The 24312-nt window shown below is 39.7% G+C and overlaps 2 protein-coding genes and 1 non-coding gene across 10 annotated transcripts in view; all 3 read right to left on the minus strand.

Annotated features, from left to right (window-relative positions):
- Window positions 1–14101, minus strand: part of CHUK (component of inhibitor of nuclear factor kappa B kinase complex) — a 40527-nt gene extending 26426 nt beyond the window's left edge. For 3 of the 5 annotated variants that reach the window (XR_006209396.1, XR_006209395.1, XM_042961112.1), the window contains exons 1-9: window positions 13928–14101; window positions 7141–7235; window positions 4986–5100; window positions 4274–4343; window positions 3017–3105; window positions 1745–1834; window positions 1472–1596; window positions 1174–1281; window positions 461–596 (exon numbers count right to left, since the gene is read on the minus strand). Coding sequence is in view for 3 of the 5 variants with exons in the window: in XM_042961112.1 (XP_042817046.1) it covers window positions 461–596; window positions 1174–1281; window positions 1472–1596; window positions 1745–1834; window positions 3017–3105; window positions 4274–4343; window positions 4986–5100; window positions 7141–7235; window positions 13928–14032 (933 nt within the window). In the remaining 2 variants the exon portion in view is untranslated. The remainder of the gene's footprint in view (window positions 1–460; window positions 597–1173; window positions 1282–1471; window positions 1597–1744; window positions 1835–3016; window positions 3106–4273; window positions 4344–4985; window positions 5101–7140; window positions 7236–13927) is intronic. The other 2 variants (XM_042961111.1, XM_042961113.1) reach the window with 2 other exon arrangements.
- Window positions 14102–16474: 2373 nt separating this feature from the next.
- The window catches only part of CWF19L1 (CWF19 like cell cycle control factor 1), a 32042-nt gene continuing 24204 nt past the window's right edge, over window positions 16475–24312 (minus strand). For all 4 annotated transcript variants that reach the window (XM_007080166.3, XM_015536691.2, XM_042960616.1 and 1 more), the window contains 4 exons: window positions 21298–21507; window positions 20336–20455; window positions 19807–19904; window positions 16475–16910 (listed from right to left, as the gene is read on the minus strand). In XM_007080166.3, the coding sequence (XP_007080228.1) occupies window positions 16766–16910; window positions 19807–19904; window positions 20336–20455; window positions 21298–21507 (573 nt within the window). In that variant the 3' untranslated portion in view covers window positions 16475–16765. The remainder of the gene's footprint in view (window positions 16911–19806; window positions 19905–20335; window positions 20456–21297; window positions 21508–24312) is intronic.
- LOC122232251 lies at window positions 20656–20803 on the minus strand. The gene has a single exon (XR_006209589.1). It is a non-coding gene; the product is annotated as a small nucleolar RNA SNORA12 (small nucleolar RNA).

The raw sequence follows: 24312 nt of genomic DNA on the forward strand, positions 1-24312 counted from the left end.
TCTCTAAGTCTCTGTCAAAAATAAATAAACATTAAAAAAAAAAAAAAAAAAAAGAAGTAAAACTGAGAAGGGGCGCCTGGGTGGCTCAGTCGGTTAAGCGTCCGACTCTTGATTTCAGCTCAGGTCATGATCTCACAGTTCCTGAGTTTGACCTCCATGTTGGGCTCTGCACTGGCAACATGCAGCCTGCTTAGGATTCTCTCTTTCCCTCTCTCTCTGTCCCTCCCCCGCTCATGTTCTCTTGCTCTTTCTCTCTCTAAAATAAATAAACATTTTTTTAAAAAAAGAAGTAAAACTGAGAAGGCTTACTAAAGAAATAAAAGCAGATCAGCTCTAAGGATATCATTTTCTTTTCAAATAAGCATCAGGAAAAAATTACCAAAATATATTTATGCTTATTTCCAGATAAATTTGTTAACTTCAATGCAAGTCTTATGAAGTAGACCACATTCAAACTAACCTTCAAATTCAGAATGTGATCCATTAATAGAAAACATCTTGGCTGCTTCAAAGTGAGATCAACAGGTCCTCCTCTTTGCTGAGGATCCCAATTCAGCATCAACTGAAGCCAGTTTTCCATGGGCTCTACTATTAAACTAGAAAGTATACAAAAAATAGGGTGAAAATCTTTATGTTCCAATTTTCCTTTAGTATTCTAAAAAAAGTAATTTTATAGGTTTCCCATGTCCTTTCTCGTGACTCATCTGTGCCATTTTGTATCTTACTTTCAAGTAATTCATGAAATGACAAACTTTTTTTTCCATAAAAAACAACCCCAAACCTACATATGTAAGTACTAGCAACTTCACTAGATGAGCCCAGTTCAATTTTCCAAGGAACCCATTTACTTCAGTATCCCAAAAGTCTTCTTAAAGCAGGAGTTCTTGTTTCCACTAGACCTGTGCCGTCCAATATGGTAGCCTCTAGTCACAAGTGGCTATTTGCACTTATACTTATGTTAATTAAAATGAAATAAAATTTAAAATTAAGTTCTTCTATCACACTACAACCTTTCAAGTGCTCTATAGCCTCATTTGGCTATCACGGATATAAAACTTTCATCATCACAGAAGGTTCTACTACATAATACTACTTGAAACAGACAACAACTCAACTGTTCTTTTATAACCCAAAGAACCAAGAGGTGAACTTCCTCAACTACAATATACTTACCTACAAAGGCTATTTGGTTGAGGTAAATGGCTACTAAACCGAACTTCTCCTGTCATCTCTTCACATGCAAATATACACTTTGGATCCTTCTTCTTGATCTTCTCATGCCTATAATACAAGTTACCTCATTGACAACCTGATTCTCACAAACATTCTAAGATTTTTTGCCATGTAGTTTTATTCAATTATGTATTTAAAAGGTAATTACATCATATAAAGAGGGATGGAAGAAAAAAAAGCATGTAACTTAAAATTTCCATTCCCATTAAGCACACCAAAGTTCTCTCCCATTTCTTACCAGGTAAATGGCTGCAGATGATGCAAAAAGGGCCTATATCCAGCAATACATTCAAACACCATGGTCCCAAAGCTCCAGTAATCAACAGTAGCTGTATAAGGCTTGTTCTCAAAGAGCTCTGGGGCCTTAAAAAGGAAAAAAAAAAAAAAAGCTTTAAGTGTCAATACTATAAGAGAAAAGCTACTTTATTTTTGACCTACTATATTCATGACCTTCAGAAATAAGAACATGAATCCTGTACACTTAAATTCAAAGAAACAATACATGTCTCACCAGATATTGCAGTGTTCCCACAAAAGACGTACACAGACTTCCTTGATCAACATCTTTGGCATATCCCAGATCAATTATTTTATGCATAATCTGCAATATAATAAGTATTAAATGACTGAGAAATTTGAAAGGGAAAGGCAACAGTGTCCTTATAAGGCTCTGGAGTGGGTGGTGAGAAAGAGCTTGGGCTCTGGAATATGACAAACATATTTCAAGCCTGAGCTCCACCACTTATGTGATCTTGATCAAGTTACTTAACTTCTCTCATTGTATTTAGTTTCCCAAATAATGGTATTACTAACAATCCTTACTTCACCAGAATTGTTATTAGGATTCAATGAAATAATAAAAAAAAAGAATTTAACACAGTGCCTGATACATGGTAAAAATTAAGTATAGACTGGCTATTAATTTTTATTTTGGTATATTCAAAATAAACTTGATCCATTAACCCACAAGGCAAAGGTAAGGATGACTTCCAAACTTGAAAAAGCATCATACCACTGAATGAGTAAAGACCTATCTAACGTCCAGAATATCCTGAAGTCTTTAGATACAAAGAAAGCAGAAATGGTTGGTTGCCAAGCATACACGAAAGGCTCCTAAAAGAAGAAGCACCAGTAAGATTTCATCACCTCCAACTGACCACCACGTATCATTCACTAAAGACCACACAATCCAATTCAAGGTTCAGACTCTTGGCTTTACATCTTTATTAGTATGGAACCTGGGTGCTAGCTGCAAAAAAACTATTCAAATTATTCTGATAAATACAAGTATTCCAGAAGTCAATTCACAATTTCTGGGTCTTCTCATGATGACCCATTTAAGAATCTGAAAAATCAAGGTTTTGAATTTTACTTAAATATAGAACTTAGGACTTTTGGGGGAGGAGAATGAATTTATTCTTTCTTAAGTAAGAAATGCAGTTAAGTAAACATATTTTTCCCCCTTAAAGTAAATCTAGGATGTATGTGTGGGTGCTGGATGTTCTATGTAAGGGATTAACAAATTATTTTTACTCACTATCTATTATCTCTACTAGATACTCTGTTAGAAAACAGAAGTGAGCAAGATAGGTGTTCTGTCTCTAATGAAGCCCCTGTGTTAGCAGAGGAGACAAACAACTAAACACAAAACCACAGTTCAGTGTTGTAAGGCCTGGGATAGAAAAAGTATAAAATGCTGTGGAAGGGCACAAACTTCAAACGCTAATTACACCAAGGAGACTGTATTCAAATGGCATGTAATATTTCTTCAGGTTTCACCTACCTTTCCACCAACATCCTGAAGAACTATGTTTTCAGGTTTTAGATCACGATGTATGATTTTGTTTTCATGCAAATATCGGATCCCAGACCCTAAATAAAATTTAAAATGTATTTTGAGGTTAACAGAAACACTGAATTAAAAATAAATTCATCTCAGGAAGCCTGGGTGGCTCAGTCGGTTAAGTGTCCAACTCTTGATTTCAGTCAGGTCATGATCTCACAGTCATGAGATGGAGCCCCGCCTTAGGCTCCATGTTGGGTGTGGAGCCTGCTTAAGATTCTCTCTCTCCCTCCCTCTCCGTCTGCCTCTTCCCTACTCACGAGCTCTCTCTCTCTCTCTCTCAATAAATAAATAAATAAATAAATAAATAAATAAATAAATAAATAAACAAACTCACATTTTGTACAGATCTGCTCTGACAATCAAACTTTTTGAAGTTTTTTTTTTTTCTTTTTATTTAAGTAATCTCTACATCCAACATAGGGCTCAAATTCATGACTCTGAGATCAAGAGTCATATGTTCCTCTGACTGAGCCAGCCAGGCACCCATCTGATGCTCAAATTTACACAGACCATCATAACTATATGATTAATGATATTATAGCAGTTAAGATTCTCTCCGCAGAAAATCCAAGAACATTAAACAATACTGCAGAATTATATATATGTTCCTTTATGAGAATGAACATTAAAAAATGGAATAAGGAATTGAGAAAATCCCTCTAGTTTTCCTTCCCACCTAAATCACCCTCTTCAACTAGACTTGGTCTTCATAACCTAGGAAAAGAGGCAAAATCAAAATATACAGGGAAACATATCCTTGGCTTCTGAACTTCTTCCATGGGCCTAAGTGCAGATAATTTTAGGGATTTTTCAGGAGTAATTCTGATTAAAAAGAGATTTCATCCTAAGAGTTGACTTGAAAACCTATGACCATGAGATGCAATGCCACTGGTAAATAAAATTACTATGTTAAGCACACAGGAAGGGAGAGTAAAATTGAATAAGGTCATTTCACACTATTTTTTTTTATCTGTAATTGGAACATCTATTTGTCAAAAATGGACTCCTAGCATAAAACAAAAAATTAAATATCCTAGTTTTAGTATCAGCTGCAACAGTTAAATTTTTCTTTCTTATAGATGGTAAAAATGTAGGCTTTGTGCAGTACATAAAAGATTCTCCTTAATTCTCAATATGTAGAAACTTTTATAAACCAAATTAAATTATGATGGTATTTTCAAACTGATTACATACCTATATCACTCAGTAAAGAAAGTATCTGGCTTTCTTTAAGCCCACAGCAATTTTCTGGTTTGTTGAGTAGCTGAAGAAAAAAAAAAAAGAAGTCTAAAAGTGTATAATGTCAATATAGCTTGTCTGTAGTAGCAATACATTAATCACTATACTTTAATAGAATATTCAAATAAGAAGTTATAATTAAGAAAATATAAGAGGGGGAAAATTACGAAAACCATACTGAGGACTTTATGTTAAGACTTACATAAATAAAGATAAAGGAGGAAAGTCTCTGAAACTGAAAAAGGCTGGACAAAACCTCACATATATAAAAGTAGCCATAGGGCATATTTAAAATGAGATGAGAAAGATGTGCAATAGAAAAAACAACTTGTTTGTTTGTTTTTGAAAACAACTTCTTTATAAACACCTTAGACATTGATATTTTGGTCTAACACCATCAATCCAGTCCCATCCTGCAAACACCACCACCTACAAAAAGACACAAATGTTCCCAGTAAAGGGCCATACAGTAAATACTTTAGGCTTTACAGGCCACACGGTCTCTGTCACAACTGCTCAACTCTGATGGTATAGTAAGAAAGCAGCCATAGTACAGGTAACAGGCCACAGTTTACTGACCTTATTCTAGATTATCATATTAAATATGATTCAAACATTGCTAAGGTTCATGATTTACTAACTCATCATCTTAAAACATCCACACTACCTTCCGGAGATCTCCGCCAGAACAGTATTCCATTGCTAGAAGAGGAACATCATTAATTAAAAAATTCAACTCCTCAGGTACATCACAGGCCTTTACAACGTTGGCATGGTTCAACCTAACAAGAAGGAGAAAATATTATAATTAAAAAATTTTTTCCAATGAAAAGGGATTGGATTTGAAATGGTAGTTAATTGGGGGGCAGTGAGGGGAAGAAAGGCTGGCATTATTTATAATAAATAATGCCATTACCCACTTTACATATATTAACTCATTTACTTATCAAAATAATCCTACTATAGGTAGATTTATTAATAGTCTCATCACACAGGAGAAAACTGAAGCACAAACTGGCTAAGTAATATAGGATCACACAGAAAGGAGGTGGTCAAGTAAGGATTCGAATCTGGTAGTATGGCTCCAAAGCCTGTATCATACTGGTTCTCTCATAATCACTTACAATGTCACGCTGGGGTGGTATATTAAAATTATGGCATGTTTCCTTCTAGTTTCAATCTGTACATAAACACATTTTAAAATAAATGTTAAATCTCACTATATACTGTTTTCTAACACCTTTTTTTTAACTTAACAATATATCATCCCAGGTATTATCAGCATCATCAGCATCATCATCATGCAATGGATCTCAAAACTGGAATACATTACCAGCTCCTAGGGACCTAGGGAAACAGACTCTCCATGTGTAGAGCCTGAGAATTTATATTGTTAGCAAAGTTTCCTGGTCATTCTGCCAGATAGCCAAGTTTGAGTGCCATTTAAGTGAACTGAGAAAAGACACTGGAGTCAGAAAGTACTTATTTCAAATCCAGACTTCATTAGCTACCAGTTGTATGACTCGATGAGCTTCAACCTCCTCATCTATAAAATCAGGATAATACCTAAACACACAGGGTATCTGTGACAAATGGAAGGATTATTTGTAAAGCGCTTAACACACTACTTGTGCAGGTTTTAAAACATGCCCACTTCTTCCTTTAAGAGCTTAATTCTTCTCCTTCCCTTGAGTGTAGGCTGTATGTACTTGGTGACTCATTTCTAACAAACAGAATGTTGTAGAAAAGATATTACTTCTGAGGAAAGATCATAAAAGATGTCTGCTTTCACCTTGCTCTCTCTCTCAGATCACTCACTTTGGGGAAAACTAGCTGCCATGTCATGAAAATATCCAAGCTTCACTACACAGAGCCCATATGACGAGCAACTGATACCTCTAGTCAACAGCCGTATAAATTAGCTTGGAAGTGGACACTCCAGCCCCACTCAAGCCTTTGGATGACTGCAGCTCCAGTCAACATTTTGGGATTTTTCAGAAGGGATGTTCTGAGTCAGAACCACTAAGCTAAGTCACTCACAAATTCCTAAACTACAGAAACTGTGAGACACTAAATGTTTGTCTTTTTTTTTTTTAATTTATTTAAGTAATCTCTACACCCAATGTGGGGCTTGAACTCATGACCCCAATATCACGAGTCGCAGGCTCTTCCAACGGAGCCAGTCAGGCACCCCTAAATGTCTGTCATTTTTTTTTTTTACTTTTAATGTGCCTCAATTTATATTAAAAAAAATTTTTTTAATGCTTATTTTTGAAAGAGGGATACAGAGAGAGAGACAGAGTGCAAGCAGGGGAGTGGCAGAAAGAGACGGAGACACAGAATCTGAAGTACGCTCCAGGCTCTGAGCTGTCAGCACAGAGCCTGATGTGGGGCTCAAACTCATGAACCACGAGATCATGACTAACTGAACCACCCAGGCACCCTAATGTTTGTCATTTTAAGCCACTAAGTTTTGGGGTAATTGTGTACAAAGCAATAGATACACTATTCAACAAAAGTAAAGAGAGTAGTGATTATATTTAACTAGAAAGTATAATAGATGAACACTGCCCAATATTCAAAAGAAAAAGATTCTGCTCTCAGAGAACGGAGTTTGATAATATCTAGCTGACTTTTAAAACTAAACCTACTTAATCATAATGTGATGTTATTATTTGAAATAGAACATATATATTTGATAAGAAAAAAAAAATATGTTCCCAAAAAGATCCTGAGAAGAATGTATTTCTACCCTCATTCCCTATGGTGACATCTGGCTAGGCTGCAGAACTAGGGAAATATAAGTCATCAAATACACTTACTTCTTCATGATCTGGATTTCATGGCACCACCGTTCTCTGTTTTTGGTACTTAGTTCTACACGACATGACTTAATTGCTATTTTGACATCAAGTTCCTGCCAAAATAGAAAATCAACATAGAAAAATATATTAATTAGGTTCTTGTGCAGATTTGCTTGTCATCAAAGACATGCCAATCTGGGGAAACAAAACTCTTTAGCTTTACTAATTAAACAGATTTATCCAAGGCGCTCTTGAGCCATGCTTTTGCTAGGTAAACACTGAGTCGATTAAACCAATGCTTTAAAACTGACCTTCACCTCAGCCTCCATAATATGAAAATCCACAGCAAACATCATACTCAATAGGAAAAAACTGAGAGCTTTTCCTCTAAGGTCAGGAACAAGACAAGGATGTCCATTCCCACCACTTTTATTCAACACAGTCCTAGCCATAGTAATCAGACCACAAAAAGAAATAAAAGGCATCCAAATTAGCAAGGAAGAAGTATAACTTTTACTATTTGCAGACGACATGATACTATACACAGGAAACCCTAAAGATGCCACAAAAAAAACCTACCATAACTAATAAATGAATTCAGTAAAGTCACAGGATATAAAATCAATATTCAGAAATCTGTTGCATCTCCATACACTAATAATGAAGCAGCAGAAAGAGAAATTAAGAAAACAATCACGTTTAGGGGCACCTGGGTAGCTCAGACGGTTAAGCGTCCGACTTCAGCTCAGGTCATGATCTCATGGTTCATGGGTTTGAGCCCCAAATTGGGCTCTGTGCTGACAGCTCAGAGCCTAGAGCCTGCTTCAGATTCTGTGTCTCCCTCTCTCTCTGTCCCTCCCCCACTCGTGCTCTACCTCTCTCTCAAAAATAAAAACATTAAAAAAAATTTTTTTAGAAAGAAAACAATCCCGTTTACAAATGCACCAAAAATAATAAAATACCTAGGAATAAACTTAACCAAAGAGGTGAAAGACCTGTACTCTGAAAACTATAAAACATTGATGAAAGAAATTAAAGACAACACAAAGAAATCAAAAGTCATTCCATGCCCATGCACTGGAAGAACAAATATTGTTAAATTGTCTATACTACACAAAGAAATCTACAGACTTAATGCAATCCCTATCAAAATACCAACAGCATTTTCATAGAACTAGAACAAATAATCCTAAAACTTGTATGGAACCACAAAAGACTTTGAATAGTCAAAGCAATCTTGAAAAATGAAAATAAAATTGGAGGTATCATGATTTCAGATTTCAAGTTATAGTCAAAGCTGCAGTAACCAAAACAGAATGGTATTGGCACAAAAATAGATACATGGATACATACATAGATCAATGGAACAAGATCCCAGAAATAAACCCACGATTATATGCTCAATTAATCTACGACAAAGGAGGCAAGAATATGCATTGGGAAAAAGATAAGTCTCTTCAACAAATGGTGTTAGGAAAACTGGGCAGTTACAAAAGAATGAAACTGGACCACTTTCTTACACCATAAACAAAAATAAATTCAAAATGGATTAGACATAAATGTGAGACCTGAAACCATAAAAATCCTGAAAGAGAACACAGGCAGTACTTTCTCTGACATCAGCCACAGAAACATTTTTCTTGATGTCTCCCGAGGAAAGGGAAATCAAAGAAAAAACTATTAGGACTGTATCAAAATTAAAAGCTTCTGCACAGCAAAGGAAACAACAAAACTAAAAGGTAACCTATTGAATGGGAGAAGATATTTGTAAGTGACATATCTGATAAATGGTTAGTATCCAAAACATGTAAAAACTGATATACTTGAACACACAAAAGACAAATAATCCAATTAAAAAATAAGCAGAGGAGGAGCCCCCCCCCCCAAAAAAATAAGCAGAAGACATGATTAGACAGTTCCCCAAAGAAGACACACAGATGGCCAATAGATATGTGAAAAGGTGCTCAACATCACTCATCATCAGGGAAATGCAAATCAAAACTACAATGAGATATCATCTCACACCTGTCAGGATGGCTAAAATAAAAAACACAAGAAACAACAAGTATTGGCAAGCAGATGAAGAAAAACCCCGTGCACTGTTGGTGGTAATGCAAACTCGTGCAACCACTGTGGAAAATAGTATAGAGGTACCTCAAAAAGTCAACAGAACTACCCTACGAAGAAGTAATTCCACTACTGGGTATTTACCCCAAAAATACAAAAACACTAATTCAAAGGGATACAGGCACCCCTATGTTTACTACAGCACTATTTACAATAGCCAAATTATGGAAGCAGCTCAAATGTCCATCAATAGGTAAATGGATAAGGAAGATGTGGTATACAATGGAATATTAGTCATAAAAAAAGGAATGAAATCTGGCCATTTTCAACAACATGGATGGAGCTAGAGAATATAATGCTAAATGAAATGTCAGTCAGAGAAAGGCACATACCATATGACTTCACTCCTATATGGAATTTAAGAAACAAAACAAGCAAAGAAAGACAAACCAAGAAACATACTCTCAACTATAGAGAACAAATTCGTGGTTACTAGAAGGGGAGGTGGGTGGAGGGATGGGTGGAATAGATGATGGGGATTAAAGAGTACACATCATAATAAGCACTGAATAATGTACAGAATTGTTGAATCACTATAATGTACACCTGAAACTAACATAACACTGTATGTTAACTATACTGAAATTAAAATTAAAAACATAATAAAAAATTTTTTTAAAAATACAGGAGAGAAAATCCTAACAGGTCAAATGCCCAAGAATATCAGACAGACAAATACATTTTTTCTCTCAGAGGAAAAAAAAGAAAAGTCCTCTTGTATGAACATATTTAGAGTTGAAGATTTTAATAAGAATTAAATGAACACTTCTTTATAGAGTGAACTCAAACCTCTTTCACTTTTTTCAGCGATTTAAGAAAAAGTCACACCTGTCACCAAGGTACTTAGGGAACTAACAATTTTTGTTTAGAAATACTCAGAAAAGTTACAAGTTATGAAAAGTGAGACTCTGAGGTCTTAAGTTGGCTTGAGAAGAAAAAAATCAATCAAATTTCAAACACATCAAAGCACACAAGCGAAGTGACTGAGGCTGATCCCATTACAGGTCTCTCTCTTTAGAACACTGTCTCCTATATACAGCTAGAAAATTACAAAGACTTGTCTCCCCAACAAACTCCTTTTTGGGCTTAGTCAAAATAGCTAACAAGGGCCCCAGCCTTCAGCATAACTGGAATGAAATGGATAATTCAGGGCCACCTGGCCCTACCAGCAAGAAATAGTTTTAATATGACCAAAGCTAACAACAACAACAACAACAACTCCAAAATTTGTTCCTAATCTTTACATTTCAAATGATATTTAAAAAATACTAACAATGGTTATACTTCTGTTTCTATAACTATAAAATGAACCTAATAGCTCTTGCCTTGGCCTAGTCATTTAGCCAATTCTGACTGAAATTAAGTCCAACCTGATGCACATTACAGGGAACAGCCAGACCTCATCACATTCTGGCAACAGTAAAAATGCAGCCCAGGAATAGCCGTCAGGACCAAACAGGAGGAAAAAAAATATAGTATATGGATGAGGAAGCAAGATATAGGCTGTATGGAATATTCTAAATGGGAGCAGAGGGATGGTGAGGGGAACAAGCTAGAGATAAAACAGTCCATGTACAGAGAAAGAAGAAAGGAATTGGGACACACTACAATCTAGCCTAACTGCAGTCCTCACTCCCTTCAATCTTTCTTTTGTTTTGAGCAGGCACCTGGCTCTAGCTGGGTCCCATGTAAGCTTTTACCACCATGGAGACAATGCAGCACAACCATGAACAACATTAAGCCCTTAAAAATGGGAATATTCCAGAGACAGTGGCGACTGTTGCATAACAATGCGAATGTACGTAATGCCACAGAACTGTACATTTAAAAATGGCAAAAATGGTAAACGTTATTTCTATTTTACCACAATAAAAAATTGGCAAATACAAAGTTAAATTAGTTTGTAAAGTATTTCTCAGAGCTTTTAAGATGCTAATGTGGATTATGATTCTCCAAATGAAACAATAGTACATGCAGCATTTACCCAATGTATTTGACCACAGTATCCTTTTTTCAAAGCATTTCACAGGATTAGTTTTTCCAAATATACTTTGAGAAGTGCTACTCTGTTCCCTAGGAAGAATTCTTTGGTTATTTTTGTCATGTTTCCATATAACTTTATAAATACCTTTGTTATATAGGTTACCACATTGTACTTGAGTGTTTCTGTATTTGCCCCTCTCACTACACTTGAAATCTACTTAAGGGCAGCAAATACTACTTTTGTTGACCTGGGTACCATCAGCACCCAGCATAATAATCAGATAAATAAACCATCTCATATCCTTTTCTCTCCCTCATTGTGATTTAAGTGATGTAGATAAAATACTGAGATGTGGCTTCTACTAAAACCCAAGGATCTTGAAATTTGTTATGGGCCAATTCTAAGTCTGGCTTGGAAAAGTAATGATGCTGTTAGCACAGAGTATTTCTTCTCTTTTCACTATAGGCCCAGGCATCAAATGTCCCAGTTTGGGGGAAGGGCCAGTCTAGACACGTGGAAAGTTCCTGAGAGATTTCTAAGATTCTAGAAGAACCCAAATCTCTTCCATTTAGAAAGTAATGAATTCTAGGGCACCTGGGTGGCTCAGTTGGTTAAGCGTCCGACTCTTGGTTTCAGCTCAGGTCATGATCTCATGGTTCGTGAGTTCAAGCCGCATGTCGGGCTCTGTGCTGGGAGCGCAGAGACTGCTTGGGATCCTCTCTATCTCCCTTTCTCTCTGCCCCTCCCCTGCTTGCTCTTGTGCTCGCGCGCGCGCGCGCTCTCTCTCTCTCTCAAAATAAATAAATAAACTTAAAAAAAAAGTAGTGAATTCCATAGAGACAGAAAGTAGAAAGGTGATTGCTAGCTGGCAGGGGAAGGAGGAAATGGGGAGGTATTGTTTAATGGGTACAGAGTTTCAGTTTGGTAAGATGAAAAAGTTCTGGAAATGGATGGTGGCGATGGTTGCACACCAACGTGAATGTACTTAATGCCACTGAACTGTACACTGAAAAATAGCTAAAAACGGTAAATTTTACATTATATACTTTACCACAACTTTGTTAAAAAAGTGCTGTGTTGATCTATCCCCAGTCAGGGACCAAGAAAAGCAGTCACAAAAGCATGCTAATAAGCATATATTTTTTCTTTTCTTATGACCAGGCTTAGATAACAAGGCCACAGGCAACATTCCACTGGAAGTACTTGGCTCCCCCTTCTCTCTTGGAGAGAGAAGCCTTATGTCTTCTCTGACGGTGAAAATTATTAAATTTACTGCTTATCTTGCTGTCAAAGTGCTTAATGCCTTAGTCCTCCACCTCCCATTCTCCCTCTCTCCAAGATTACCTCCTATGCTCAATCTAGAAAGCTGCTTCACAAAACTTCCTCAGTTCTATCAGTGACATTTGCCACTGTGCCCCACAAGCATGTCTATTCCTCCCAGATACTCCCATCTCCGCCCCCCCCCCACTCCTTAAGACAGCAAATCTTGAATTCAAGTCTCTATTCACAGGCCGATTGCAAACATTTTAATAATATTTTCATTGCTCATCCTGTCCCATGTTTTTCACTCAGATTTACCTTTTACAAACAAACACTTCCAGGAACACCACTTTTATCTGGACATTTCCTTTTTTAAGGTCCATCAATAATGGTTAAGATGATGATAATAGTAACAACACAGCAGCAGCAGGAGCTAACATTTGAGGGCTTATCTTAGGCCAGGTTCTGTACTTAGTTTTACAAACATTATCTTATTTAACTCTCAGACCCATGATGTACATAATTATTATAACCATTTTACAGATGACAAAACAAAGGCTATCCTGCAAGGATTATTAGTCAAGGGTCTATATCTCTAAAAGGTTTATACGTTATTCAGAAGAGCATGACCCTCCTCAAAGGGCAATGCGTTAGGTGGTGGGGATGTGCAATTGCTCATTTTTCTGGGGAAAGGGTTCATAGCTTTTATAGGTATGTCGAAAGATGCATAGCTCAAACATGATTATTAACTCCTGCTACAATGGTTAAACATTTACAACTAAATCAAAGCAAAATTCTTAGTCTGATGTTACCTGTCTTCCACCCACTAGAGCACCTCACACCCAATCTACTTCCTTCCCTTAGGAAGCCACGATCATTTCACCAGCTGATCCTCACACTGTTCCCTACCCAGAAGGCATCCCCAAATCTGAAGCCTACCCGATGCTTCCAAAAGCTTAACTGGGGACCCACCATGAAACCTTCCTTGTCTACTCCAAACCCCTACAGATATCAAGTAGCCTCCAAGCACACGCATGAACACGCACATTCCAACAGACAGCCCCCTTCCTCACCCATTCGTGCTCACAATACAAAGCCTTATGTGCATCTGCCTCGCACACCCCGGCACTCTACATTCAGAGACACACATACGCACCGTCACACCCGGTAAACAATTTCTCACATCTTGACATCCGTACCAAAAGTTCCCCCTCAGAGCTCTATCTCACACACACTGACCCAGGACCTCGGATACAACCTCGGACTCAGTCACCAGACTCGCAAGCACAGTATCACACACTCACTCACACAGGCTCACCGGACCACAGTGCTGTCCAAAGGCTCACCGACAATCCCTCATGTACTGAGTGTCACTGTGTCCCAAAGACGCTCTGACAAACACCCACCGCCGCTCCCTCTCGCGCCCCACCTCACCCGATGCTGGTACAGGCAGACATTCCCGAAGCCGCCGGTGCCCAGCCGCTCGCGCATCTCCCAGGGCCCGCCCGCACCCGGCCGCAGCCCTGGGGGCCGCTCCATGGGGCGGGAGGGCAAGCGACCTCAGGTTCCGCCGCTGTTCCGAGGCCGGTTCCGGGCCGCCGAGGCTCGCGCGTCTCTCTTCTCGCGAGAAGTATGCGTCACTTCCGGTAACGGCCACAGGAAAAGCTCTACCCCGGCTTCTCCCGGAGGCGGGCCAGCTAGCGACCAGAGAGGGAGTGTGGGAGGTCGGCTTCAATCCGTTAAGCCCTCTGGGCATTTTCCTGGCTGAGAGAACCCACTTGTTATTCGAGTCTTCAAAACCATAAGCTGTCCAATCCTTTCAAGTAATTTTCTAAATTTCACATCGTCTCCACCCCGTGTACATTTTACCTTTCTTCAAACCTCTGCCATCTATCCTCCAACCACCACCCGCTGAACTGGCGTTGGCAAAAACCACCAATGATTCAAATGTTGCGGAATCCGAAAAACTAGAAAGAATCCTGCACTAGTAGGCCCACTGATGCATTAAGTTTTATAGTCCTTTTATTTTTTAATGACTGATCATCTGCCATAGACAAGTCAGGCTCAGCTCTTTGTACACCTGTTCCAGGAAATCACTAAAGACAAGGATGTGACGCTGTTGTTGAGTAAAGAATGTAACTCCTGATTTCCGGAGCTTTCCCCTAAATTCCTCACAGCACTTGCAGTCAAGCAGTCTTCCATTTATGGGTTTGCCAGCGCGGTAGTTGCTCATTGCGGGATTGTTTTTGATGTGTGATGCAGGGCTTCAGAGGCAAGCCTCAGGAATGCTGCTGGTGGAACAAGAAGTGCTTCCCAGTGGTGGATAGCTGTAGCATAGAAGAACCAGCTTTCCATCTTCACTGAGTCGGTCATATGCCTCAGCCTCACAGAACTTGGGGATCTAGTCGGTCACTCCAAGTATAACAATCAGGGTGGAGTCCAGTTCTCTGAAGAGAACTGTTATCAGTTGCGTTAGGTGGTCATTTGAACCCCTTTGAGATCATGTGCGCTTGGACCATGGTTTGCACAGCCCCACGTGTGGTGATCTCAGTACTTAAACTCCAATTAACATTTTGTGACCCACAATTGTGTCACAACAGAGGTCGGTCATATCCTGAGATGCATAAAGGTGGATACAGCATGTACACCACACCAGTGTTGCTGGCTGCTCTGAAAGCATTGAATTGGCTTCTGGCAGAGTACATGCGTCTACTGATTCAGAATCCCTGAATAGTGCAACCCGAATGTCAAGCACTGCATGGCACAAACCATGTCATGCTGTTTACGTGTGGTGGCAGATTCTGGGGGCCCACATGTACTTAGTTGCCATGGAGCTGGAGTATCAGATGTGGAAGTGATGGCAAATGGTACCTCCCAAACATGGAGTTGGGCAGACTGCACAGAAAATTGTAGTACCAATTGCCCCTAACAGTGTAAAGCCCTTTGTCTGCTAGGTGTACTGCAAGCTGGCATGGGAGTGTGTCTGATCTCCACTGGTGGGGCCAAATTCTTGGAACACTCGCTTGGAAAAGCTAGGGAGGGATGCTGAGGACCTGAGGATACTGATGAGTGGCTGACCCTAAAGTAGCCATATTTTCAGGAACCAGGTTGTTTCTCATAGTTCACTCTTTGAACATCCCCATTCTCAGGGATGCTGCATAGTTTGTTTTTAAATCCTGGGATGGTTAGCATCAGGCTTCATGATCTTCCAACTCTGAGAGTCTGTTTTTTCATGTGTAAAATGGAGGTAACAATACTTACCTTAGAGACATTTTCTGAGGATTAACACTGTCTGGGCCATAAATGTCCCAATATAAAGGAACAATTATCTTTCTTTTGGCTTCCAAGAGCTAGCATTCCCCTGTGATCCTTCCCTCTCTCTTCTCCATGTACTTGTGGATCACTCTATTTCCAAGGACCCCCTAAACATGGATACGTTTTAGGAGTCGTCTTCATCTTAGGACTGTACTCACCCTTATTTTCATCATTGTCATCATTTCAGCTACGGCCTATGCCCTGATGATCCCCAAGCACTATCACCAACCCAGGTCTCCATGCATTTAGAACTGCCTGACAACATACTATGACTCAACACATCCAAAGAAGCAGAACTTCTTTTCTTAAAATCTGTCCCTTCTCTTCCCAATTAGACTGTAAACTCTGGGATAACAGGGACCATGTTGGGACATGACCATACTCCTGGAACCTAGAAAAATGCCTGGCACATAGGAGTTCAGTATTTGCTAAAGGGCTGAAAGAGCTCTTTTATATCAATAAGATGAATGTTTTAAGACAAAAATGGCAAAGGCTTTGGGTCCTTCTTCACCCTTGACTGTTCAGGGAGAAGCCACCTGTTAGATCCCGGGATAACAGCTGGCCTAAAGCCCCAGACCATATTATACACACACACACACACACACACACACACACACACCCCTTCATCTCAGTGGTATAGGTAATATGAACATAAGATGATTCCCATTGTGGAAAAGCATTTGGATTTTATTTGATAGTTTAAATGGTTTTGAAAATGCTGATTAACACAAGCTGTACTTGGAGCAGGAAGACAGACGTGCTTATTTTAACACAGGATTTTCATCCTAGAAATATTTTCAAAAAAATATTCAATCTTAGGCCTCTTGCTGCAGGTAGGTTCCATGGGAATGCACAAAAAAGAGGCAGAGAAACAGTCCCCATGGGAGACTGTAAGTTCTTTTAAAAACAGGCTACTACTACTTCCTGTCAAGTTCATAAAGTGCCTTTTCCCTTTGCTTAGTCATCCAGAGTAAAGTCAAAAGGCTCAAAGTCTTTCCGGAAGCGGCGAGCCAGCATCTCCTCCTCTTCCTTGCTGACCTGACATTGCCTCCAGTCAGACTTGTCAGGAATATTAAGGATGGCTTCGCTGGCCAGTACCTCCCTGCAGAAATAAGTAAAAATGGACAGTATTAGCCAGAAGCCCTCCTCTCTCTAATTCTCTCCAGCTAGAGAGCTCTCCTCAGCATTACCCAAAGAAGGTATGCAAATTCTTCTTTGTTCAGACCATTTCTCTTGCCCTGAGCGCCATCCCTGCTATTCTATCAAAATAATACTCATTTTAAGTGACCAGCTCAGGTCCTACCTCCTTCCTAAACCTTCAAACCCTATTTATTTCTCTCTCTCTTCAACAATTTGGAACTACATTATTCGTACTTAGAGTAGCAATACTGACACAGTACAAAGAAGACAGGCCCTGGTGTCAGGAACATCAGAGGCTTAATTCCATTCCTAGCTCAACCACTTGCTGTCTCTGACTTGAACGGATTACTTCATTGCTGAGTCTTGATTTCCTCACCTATGAAATGCACAATAAAGTTTTGTGAGGTATGGAGATAACACAATCCAGGCACCAAACAAGTTATGAATATATCTTGTCTTAAACTCTAGTTTTGTCATCCCAATTAGAACATGAGTTTGCTGAGGGCATGGTGCAGATCAGGCCTAGTATCCTGTCTCACTGACTTTCTGCCTCTCCTAGAGGACTCAGGCATATATAGGCACAACAGCACAGGCTCAATGTCAACAACAACTTATCTTGGCTCTCAAGGCTAAGGAATAACTACATACTAACACATACACTCACATACAGGCTACCTTCTAATTGTCACTGCTCTACATTTTTATTTATTTTTACTCATTTTGATATATTAGAAATAACTCTATTTGGGGCACCTGGCTAGTCTAGTTCAGTCGGTAGAGTATATAATACTTGGTCTCAGGGTTGTGAGTTTGAGCCCACACTGGATGTAGAGATTACTTAAAATAATAAAATCTTTTTTTTTAAAACGTAATTCAGTAGATATGATTTTTTAAATTGTTTATTTATTTTTGAGAGGGAGAGAGAGTGTGAGTGGGGAAGAGGCAGAGAGAGAGGGAGACAGGATCCGAAGTGGCCTCTGTGCCAATAGCAGAGAGCCTGACAGAGGGCTCGAACTCATGAACCATGAGATCATGACCTGCGCTGAAATCAAGAATCGGATGCTTAATCAACTGAGTCGCCCAGGTGCCCCCCCCCCCCCCGCCCAACAAATAAAATCTTTAGGGGCATCTGAGTGGCTTAGTCAAGTGTCCACCTTTGGCTCAGGACAGCCAAAATAAATCACGAGTTTTCTAAAAGTTACAGGATCTGTGCTCAAGTTCTAGGTCCCTGGGCAAGCTTGAGCCTACTTTTCACCTATAAAATGAAGACAGAATCACCTCTCTTATACAGCGGGGAGAAAAATGTCTTTTCAAGTACTTTGTTAACTACAAAATGCTATATAACTGTACACTGGTATTTTGAAAAATAGTCAATGTTGAAAATACAACAAACTAACATGAGCACAAAATCATTCAGAGAATCTCTCTTGCGGGCTTAGGTGCCAGTGTGTATCTGCAATTATGTGCCTATGGCATCAGTGTCCACATCTGCATCTGTTGCTAAGGCAACAACAAAAGATAATGTCAGATGTTTGAAGTCCCTAATCATACCTACTCTCACTTATCAGTATCTTTTTGAAAATGTAGATAACTGAATTTCCTGGACTTACCCAATGGTAGCAGTCTCTTGGAGGCTTCCCAAGTTAGTCCAAGAAGGGTTCAAAGTTGACTCAAAGCTCAATTCTTTTTTTTTTTTTTTTTTTTAAGAGAGAGAGAGTGGTGGAGGAGCACAGGGAGAGAGCCTCAAGCAGGTTCCACACCCAGCAAAGAACCCTACACAGGGCTCGATCTCATGACCATGAGATCATGTCTTAGGCCCAAATCAACGGTCAGACATTTAACCAACTGAGCCACGCAGGCACCCTAAAGCTCAGTTTGGACTAGGGAAGGAAACAACTACACATCAGACAATAGCATCACATAACCTGTTCTGCACATCTTTTTGCTTCTCCATACTCTATCTTCACATTTTTTGCTCTCCATACTCTATTCTTTCTAGCCAGCAACTTTCTGTCTTCTGTCAGCCTAGTTGATGCCACTCCCTACATGGTTTCACAGTCATGTTCTGTCTGATATGAGGAACATAAATGAAGCCTCATCTAGGCCTTAGGACACTACAGAATAAGGAGGTTAAAATCTCATGTTTAGGAGATCAACGTACCTGGGTTCGAACCTACCATATGTGCTCAGGGGCAAGCTACCTAATCCCTCTAGAGCCATATTGTCCACTTACAGGAATCACTAGCCAGGTATAGCAATTTAAATTTTAATCCTAATTAAAATCAAGTTAAAAATTTAGTTCCTCAGTAGCCACATGTGGCTAGTGATTACTGTATAGGACAGTGCAGATATAAAGCATTTCCATCACGGCAAGTTCTACGGATACAGCTCTAGAGCCTCATTTTCCATTTTGGTAAAGTGGGATGACAGTACCTACCTTACAGAATTGGGAAGATTAAATGAGGCAATGCGTATAAAGCTCTTGGCACAGTACATATGCTCAGTTAATGGTAGCACTTCAGTCCTTTGGGCTAGAAGGCCCACACCCCGACATTTGCCCTCTAAATCTCTCAGGCTCAGTGTCAACCTTTTCTTAAAGCCTTTCACAAAATAGAAATAACTCTCCCTTTTCTGAATTTCTAAAGTCCACTGTTCCTCAGAACTTTGTTACGGTACTTTTCACATTCTGCACTACATTACTGCCGCGTAAGCAAATATGTGACTTGCCCTAAGACAAGGTTCCTTGGGGCAAGGATTGTTTCCTATTTGGCTTTTTATTCAACTGTCTATGCAGCCCACTAATCTGTTCATAACAGATCTCGGGAAAATACATTTAAAATAAGGAAAAGTATACAAACCTTCCAAACTGCAAAGGAAAATTCTTTTTAATTCTATGGAAAAGCTTCTCTCCTGTGTCAAGTTCAACATAAAAATATGCTGCTCCTGGCTGTGCAATCTAGAGTGAACAGAGTTGTATGAGTACATATCATAGTACTTTAAAAATGTGAAACCTAGCTCATCTCTTTTAAGCTTTAATTTGGCAACAAATTCAGTCCAGAAGTCCAAGAAAAAAAAAGGATGTGAACAGTACAGACCCCAAGGTACTTAGTGGAACAGAGTTTTGCAAAGATATTACAAAGATCCTCCCAGTGGAACTTCGAAGTTCCTGCCTTAGGAAAGATCTAATTTTTTGCTCTTCCCAGGAATGACTAAGGCATTGCTTTAGTGCCATCCTCATCACCAGTCTAATCAGCATCCCATGCCCTAGGTCCAAACTGTCTACCTGCCTATTGAACATGTTTGGAATGCCTTGATAGTACCTCAGGCTCAACATATCAGAAACCGCATTTTTACTACTCCCGGAACGTCCTTCCCCTCCTGTTTTACCTGCTTGATGTCAGAGTGTTCTGGGATTTCCAACAGTTCTATCTGTTGTTGCTCTGCCTGGGTAACGAAGGCATCTTTAATGTCATCGGTAGTGCAGCGGCTGAGTGGCACAGGAATGACCTGAGGTGGGGGGGTGAGGCGGGTAGATAGGAGAAACTCTTTGTACAGGTTCCAGAGAAGAAGTGCCTCCTGCACAGTCCCCGAGAAGTAGCAAATCCATCACAGGGGTGGACAAATACCCCTCAGCAGAGATTTTCCTCAAGCCAGCCAGGCTTGTGTCAGCCTGTCTGTAAGGACTTAAACTTATGAGATAGCTTGCCACATGTGGGAGCCAATCCCTGATGCAGGAAAGGCTAGAGAGAGATCTCTCTGTCATCAAGCCCTTGCCAGCTCCTATATAATATATGTGGCAGCGTCAGGCCCATTTGAAAATTTAACAAATGTGCCAGAAAGAAAACCACCACAACCACAAACGAATTATCCATAAACAGTCCCCAAATTTCTGAGCTGATAGCCCCATCAAAGCTCTGGGACTATTTCTCACCTTTAAGACTTCACTTATGCTGGGCCTCACACAAATACCTACTCTGTTCCAACTCTACCTAACAAGGCCCAAATGTTTCCTGAAGTCTTCCTCAACTATCCCTTCCTTTTCTAAACAAAGCACTTACTAACTGTGTTGGCCCACTCATACGGACCATGCACTCCCCTGTGGAATCTCTGGATTTATTACCAGAGGCTCTTTAACCTTTTAAATGAACGCTATTCAAATATTAATATGAAAATTTGTAGTAGGTATTTTTCAATATTAAACATTTAAATATTAAAATTTTAAGTATTTCATTTCAGATTGGAATCCTGTATTTAAATATTCAATAATAAATAATAGATGTCATTTAAATATTTGCCAACATCCACGTCCTCATAGGGTCCTTCCAAGTTCCTGGGTGGAGACCACCTACCTGTAGCTGGAGGTGATGGCTCTTATAATTTCTCTCAAACAGAACACACCGTTTCCCTTGACTCTTGAAGAACCGCCTCAGTGTCACCTTGTACTTCTCCACCTCTTCCACCACCTCAGCTGAAAGCTCCACCACTGACTGGTAGTGCCCAATGGGTAGGATGAGGACGTGGTCATCAGATAAGCCTCCTTTGGCCAGGGCAAGGTAGCACTAAAGAGAAAGCACACAGAATCAAGATACCAATGCCACAGGTATGATTCGTCAGGGAGAAAAGCCTATACAAAGAGTGAGCATGAGGGTGTAGGAAAAGTGTTGAGAGGCTATTAACAGAAACTCTCTGATGTTAAAAACCTGCTTTTAGAAGTTATAACAAGAACCTGGTGACGAAGAAGATTAGATGTAACAAATCTCTATCCAGCTATCAAATGAACTGGGAGCAAATGAATGGCACACAAATGGGCTTTTGGCTTCAAAACCCCCAAAACTTAAGGAGACCAGAACAACAAATAGTCGGCCTCCCAGGCTCCAACCTGGAAAACAATTTTTCAGTTATTATGGCCTTCAACCACAGAAAGACACCACTTGATTTCAAAATGACCACTTTCCCTATGCTAACATCGAATCCCACACCCCACTCCTAAATACACCCTCTGGGCTCACAAAAAAGGCTAAGATGTCATGATTAGCATCCAGTGTCCCTACAGCCTTAAGCTGCTGCCTAACCTCTACAAAATTAAAGCAAACATATAACCTAATGGGGTGGAAGGAAGAAGCAGAAACCTCAAACTCGGACATATCCAAAGAGGTAGAAAACCATGGTTCCCAACAGTGGATGTCAGCAGCTAAACAGCAACTAAAACTATCTCTGTCAAAACCAAACATGCAAGACTTCTCCACACTTAGACACTCTCTGAAAGGAAAACATTATGAGTAGAGAAATGGCCAGTGAATATCAATGCAGGTGAATGTACTAGAGCTTTAGAAAAAGCAATCTGACATTTCCTTTTAGTGCCGTGAGTTCAAAGTTAAGACTGAAGGAAGGAGTAATTTATTATTAACACTGAGAAAATCTAATAGAAGGGCAGAAGAGGTATCAGAAACAAACTACAGCATGATCATCCTTGATTTACTTGGCATAGAGGACCAAGCACATCTACAAACTTAATCTTCCAGATGACTAAGGTTCATTGAAACTTCATTAAGTGCTCATTTTCTTCATTTTTACAACTATTTTTGATTGTATGCTTTAGGTTACTCTTGAAGCCTGAGTCTTCAAGCCTTTTCTTTATGTCAAAGGGTCACTACCATAAACATCAGTTTTCATATTGTAACAACCAGGTTTCTAGTCCAGACTAAAAAGCATCCCTTGCCCCAATGCGGTACCTCCCAGTTCTTGTGAACAATTTCATATTTGCCCAATCTCCTCCTCCTCTCAATTTCTCTCCTTTTGTTCTGTACTTGAATTATCTCTAAAAATGTGTAAATAAGACCTGAATAAATGTTTCTCCCATAAGTAAAATACATCAATTATTTTGGACTCTTAGCAGCGCTTCCCTCATTTTACTAGTTTGTGGTCATGGGCCATTAGCACAGTTCCATGTATATCCCTTGAGGAAGGCATAGCAAAGACAGAGAAAGCCAAGACAAAAATGTAGTGAGAGGAGATCAAGAGGAATGGTTGCAGGGAGGAGATTCTAAATCCTATGCCAGATACCCAAAGGTCCCAGAGGTTCCCAAGAAGTTTCTACTAGACAAAGAGCAATGTAAGAGCAATGAAGTGCAGACTTGAATACTGGGCAGACTCTAGGCTAAAATTTTCATATGGCCTCCTACTTGCAGTGCTGGGCTGGGCCACAAATAAGACCTGAGATATTTTTTGCCTCTCCAGCTTCAGGCCTAGATGAAAAGGAAAAAGGTTTCCTTGATCATCCCCTATGCACATACCCTAGGCTAGATAACCCTGGGCAATTAAAAGGTGAATGGAAAGGAAAGATCAATTTTCCCTGAGGACTACAGCAGCCCTGAGCTAAGTCACCTATTCCAAATCTCTCTTCCCCTGTGTGCCATTTTGAACTACTGAAGCTTCCCAAACAGAAGGCAGTCCAAAGCCTGCCTACCTTACAAGTTGTATGGGCGAGAAGAATGGCATGAACTAATCCAAAGAGGAAAACAAGGGCCAAGAGAGATAATCCATAAAGGGCGTTCCTGTAAAACCAAAAACTTTTCAAGTTTGCTTTTCTTCCCACTGAAGAGTTCATCCACAGACTCCATGACCCAATTAGGTCACAGGCCTTGACCCCATTAGGGCTCCCCCTAGAGACAGGGGAGTGTGCCGATAATCAAGACAAAAATTTAAACGTAGAAGACTGGGACTCTTCAGTCTGAAACTATAAAGGCAGACAGAGATGTGACTAAAGAAGTAAAGAATGATGAAATCGAGACTCTGGTCAGTCTGTAGGAGGCCACGATAAAGGGCCCTCAGATAGGATAAGTTGAGGAAATGGTCACCCTCGGAAACCAAAATTAGAATAAATCAATGAAAAAGAGATGAAAGTCTCTATTTTGCAGAAGCACTACACACTAAGAAATGGTCTGTAAATATTGCCATCAAAGGCCACAAGAAACAGCCAATTCCTGTTTCGGGTGACTAGGGTGTAACTGTAACCCTAAGAACTAAGCTTTCTTCATTCTAAGTGAATGAACAAGAACGATAAGGGTCTACACAGATCCCAGGAAAATGGGTCAAAGACCAGTATTATTCAACATCTAAACAAGTCCTGCCCAAGGAAAAGTATCTGGGGAAGTCTCAAATAGGACCACTTTACAGTGAGACACACATAATTCATCAGAGTTTCCATAGCCTGAATAAAATCATCCTCAAGATCATCCAGTTATTTGATTCAGTGCTTACCAAGCAACCCTGTAATTATTATCTTGGGTTCCCAGTTACCCACACTAAGAATGTGGATATGGGTATTCTTCTCTTAGGAAGCTATATTCTCTATTACAAGGCAA

The sequence above is a fragment of the Panthera tigris genome, chromosome D2, assembly GCF_018350195.1.
Source record: "Panthera tigris isolate Pti1 chromosome D2, P.tigris_Pti1_mat1.1, whole genome shotgun sequence".
NCBI lineage: Eukaryota > Metazoa > Chordata > Mammalia > Carnivora > Felidae > Panthera > Panthera tigris.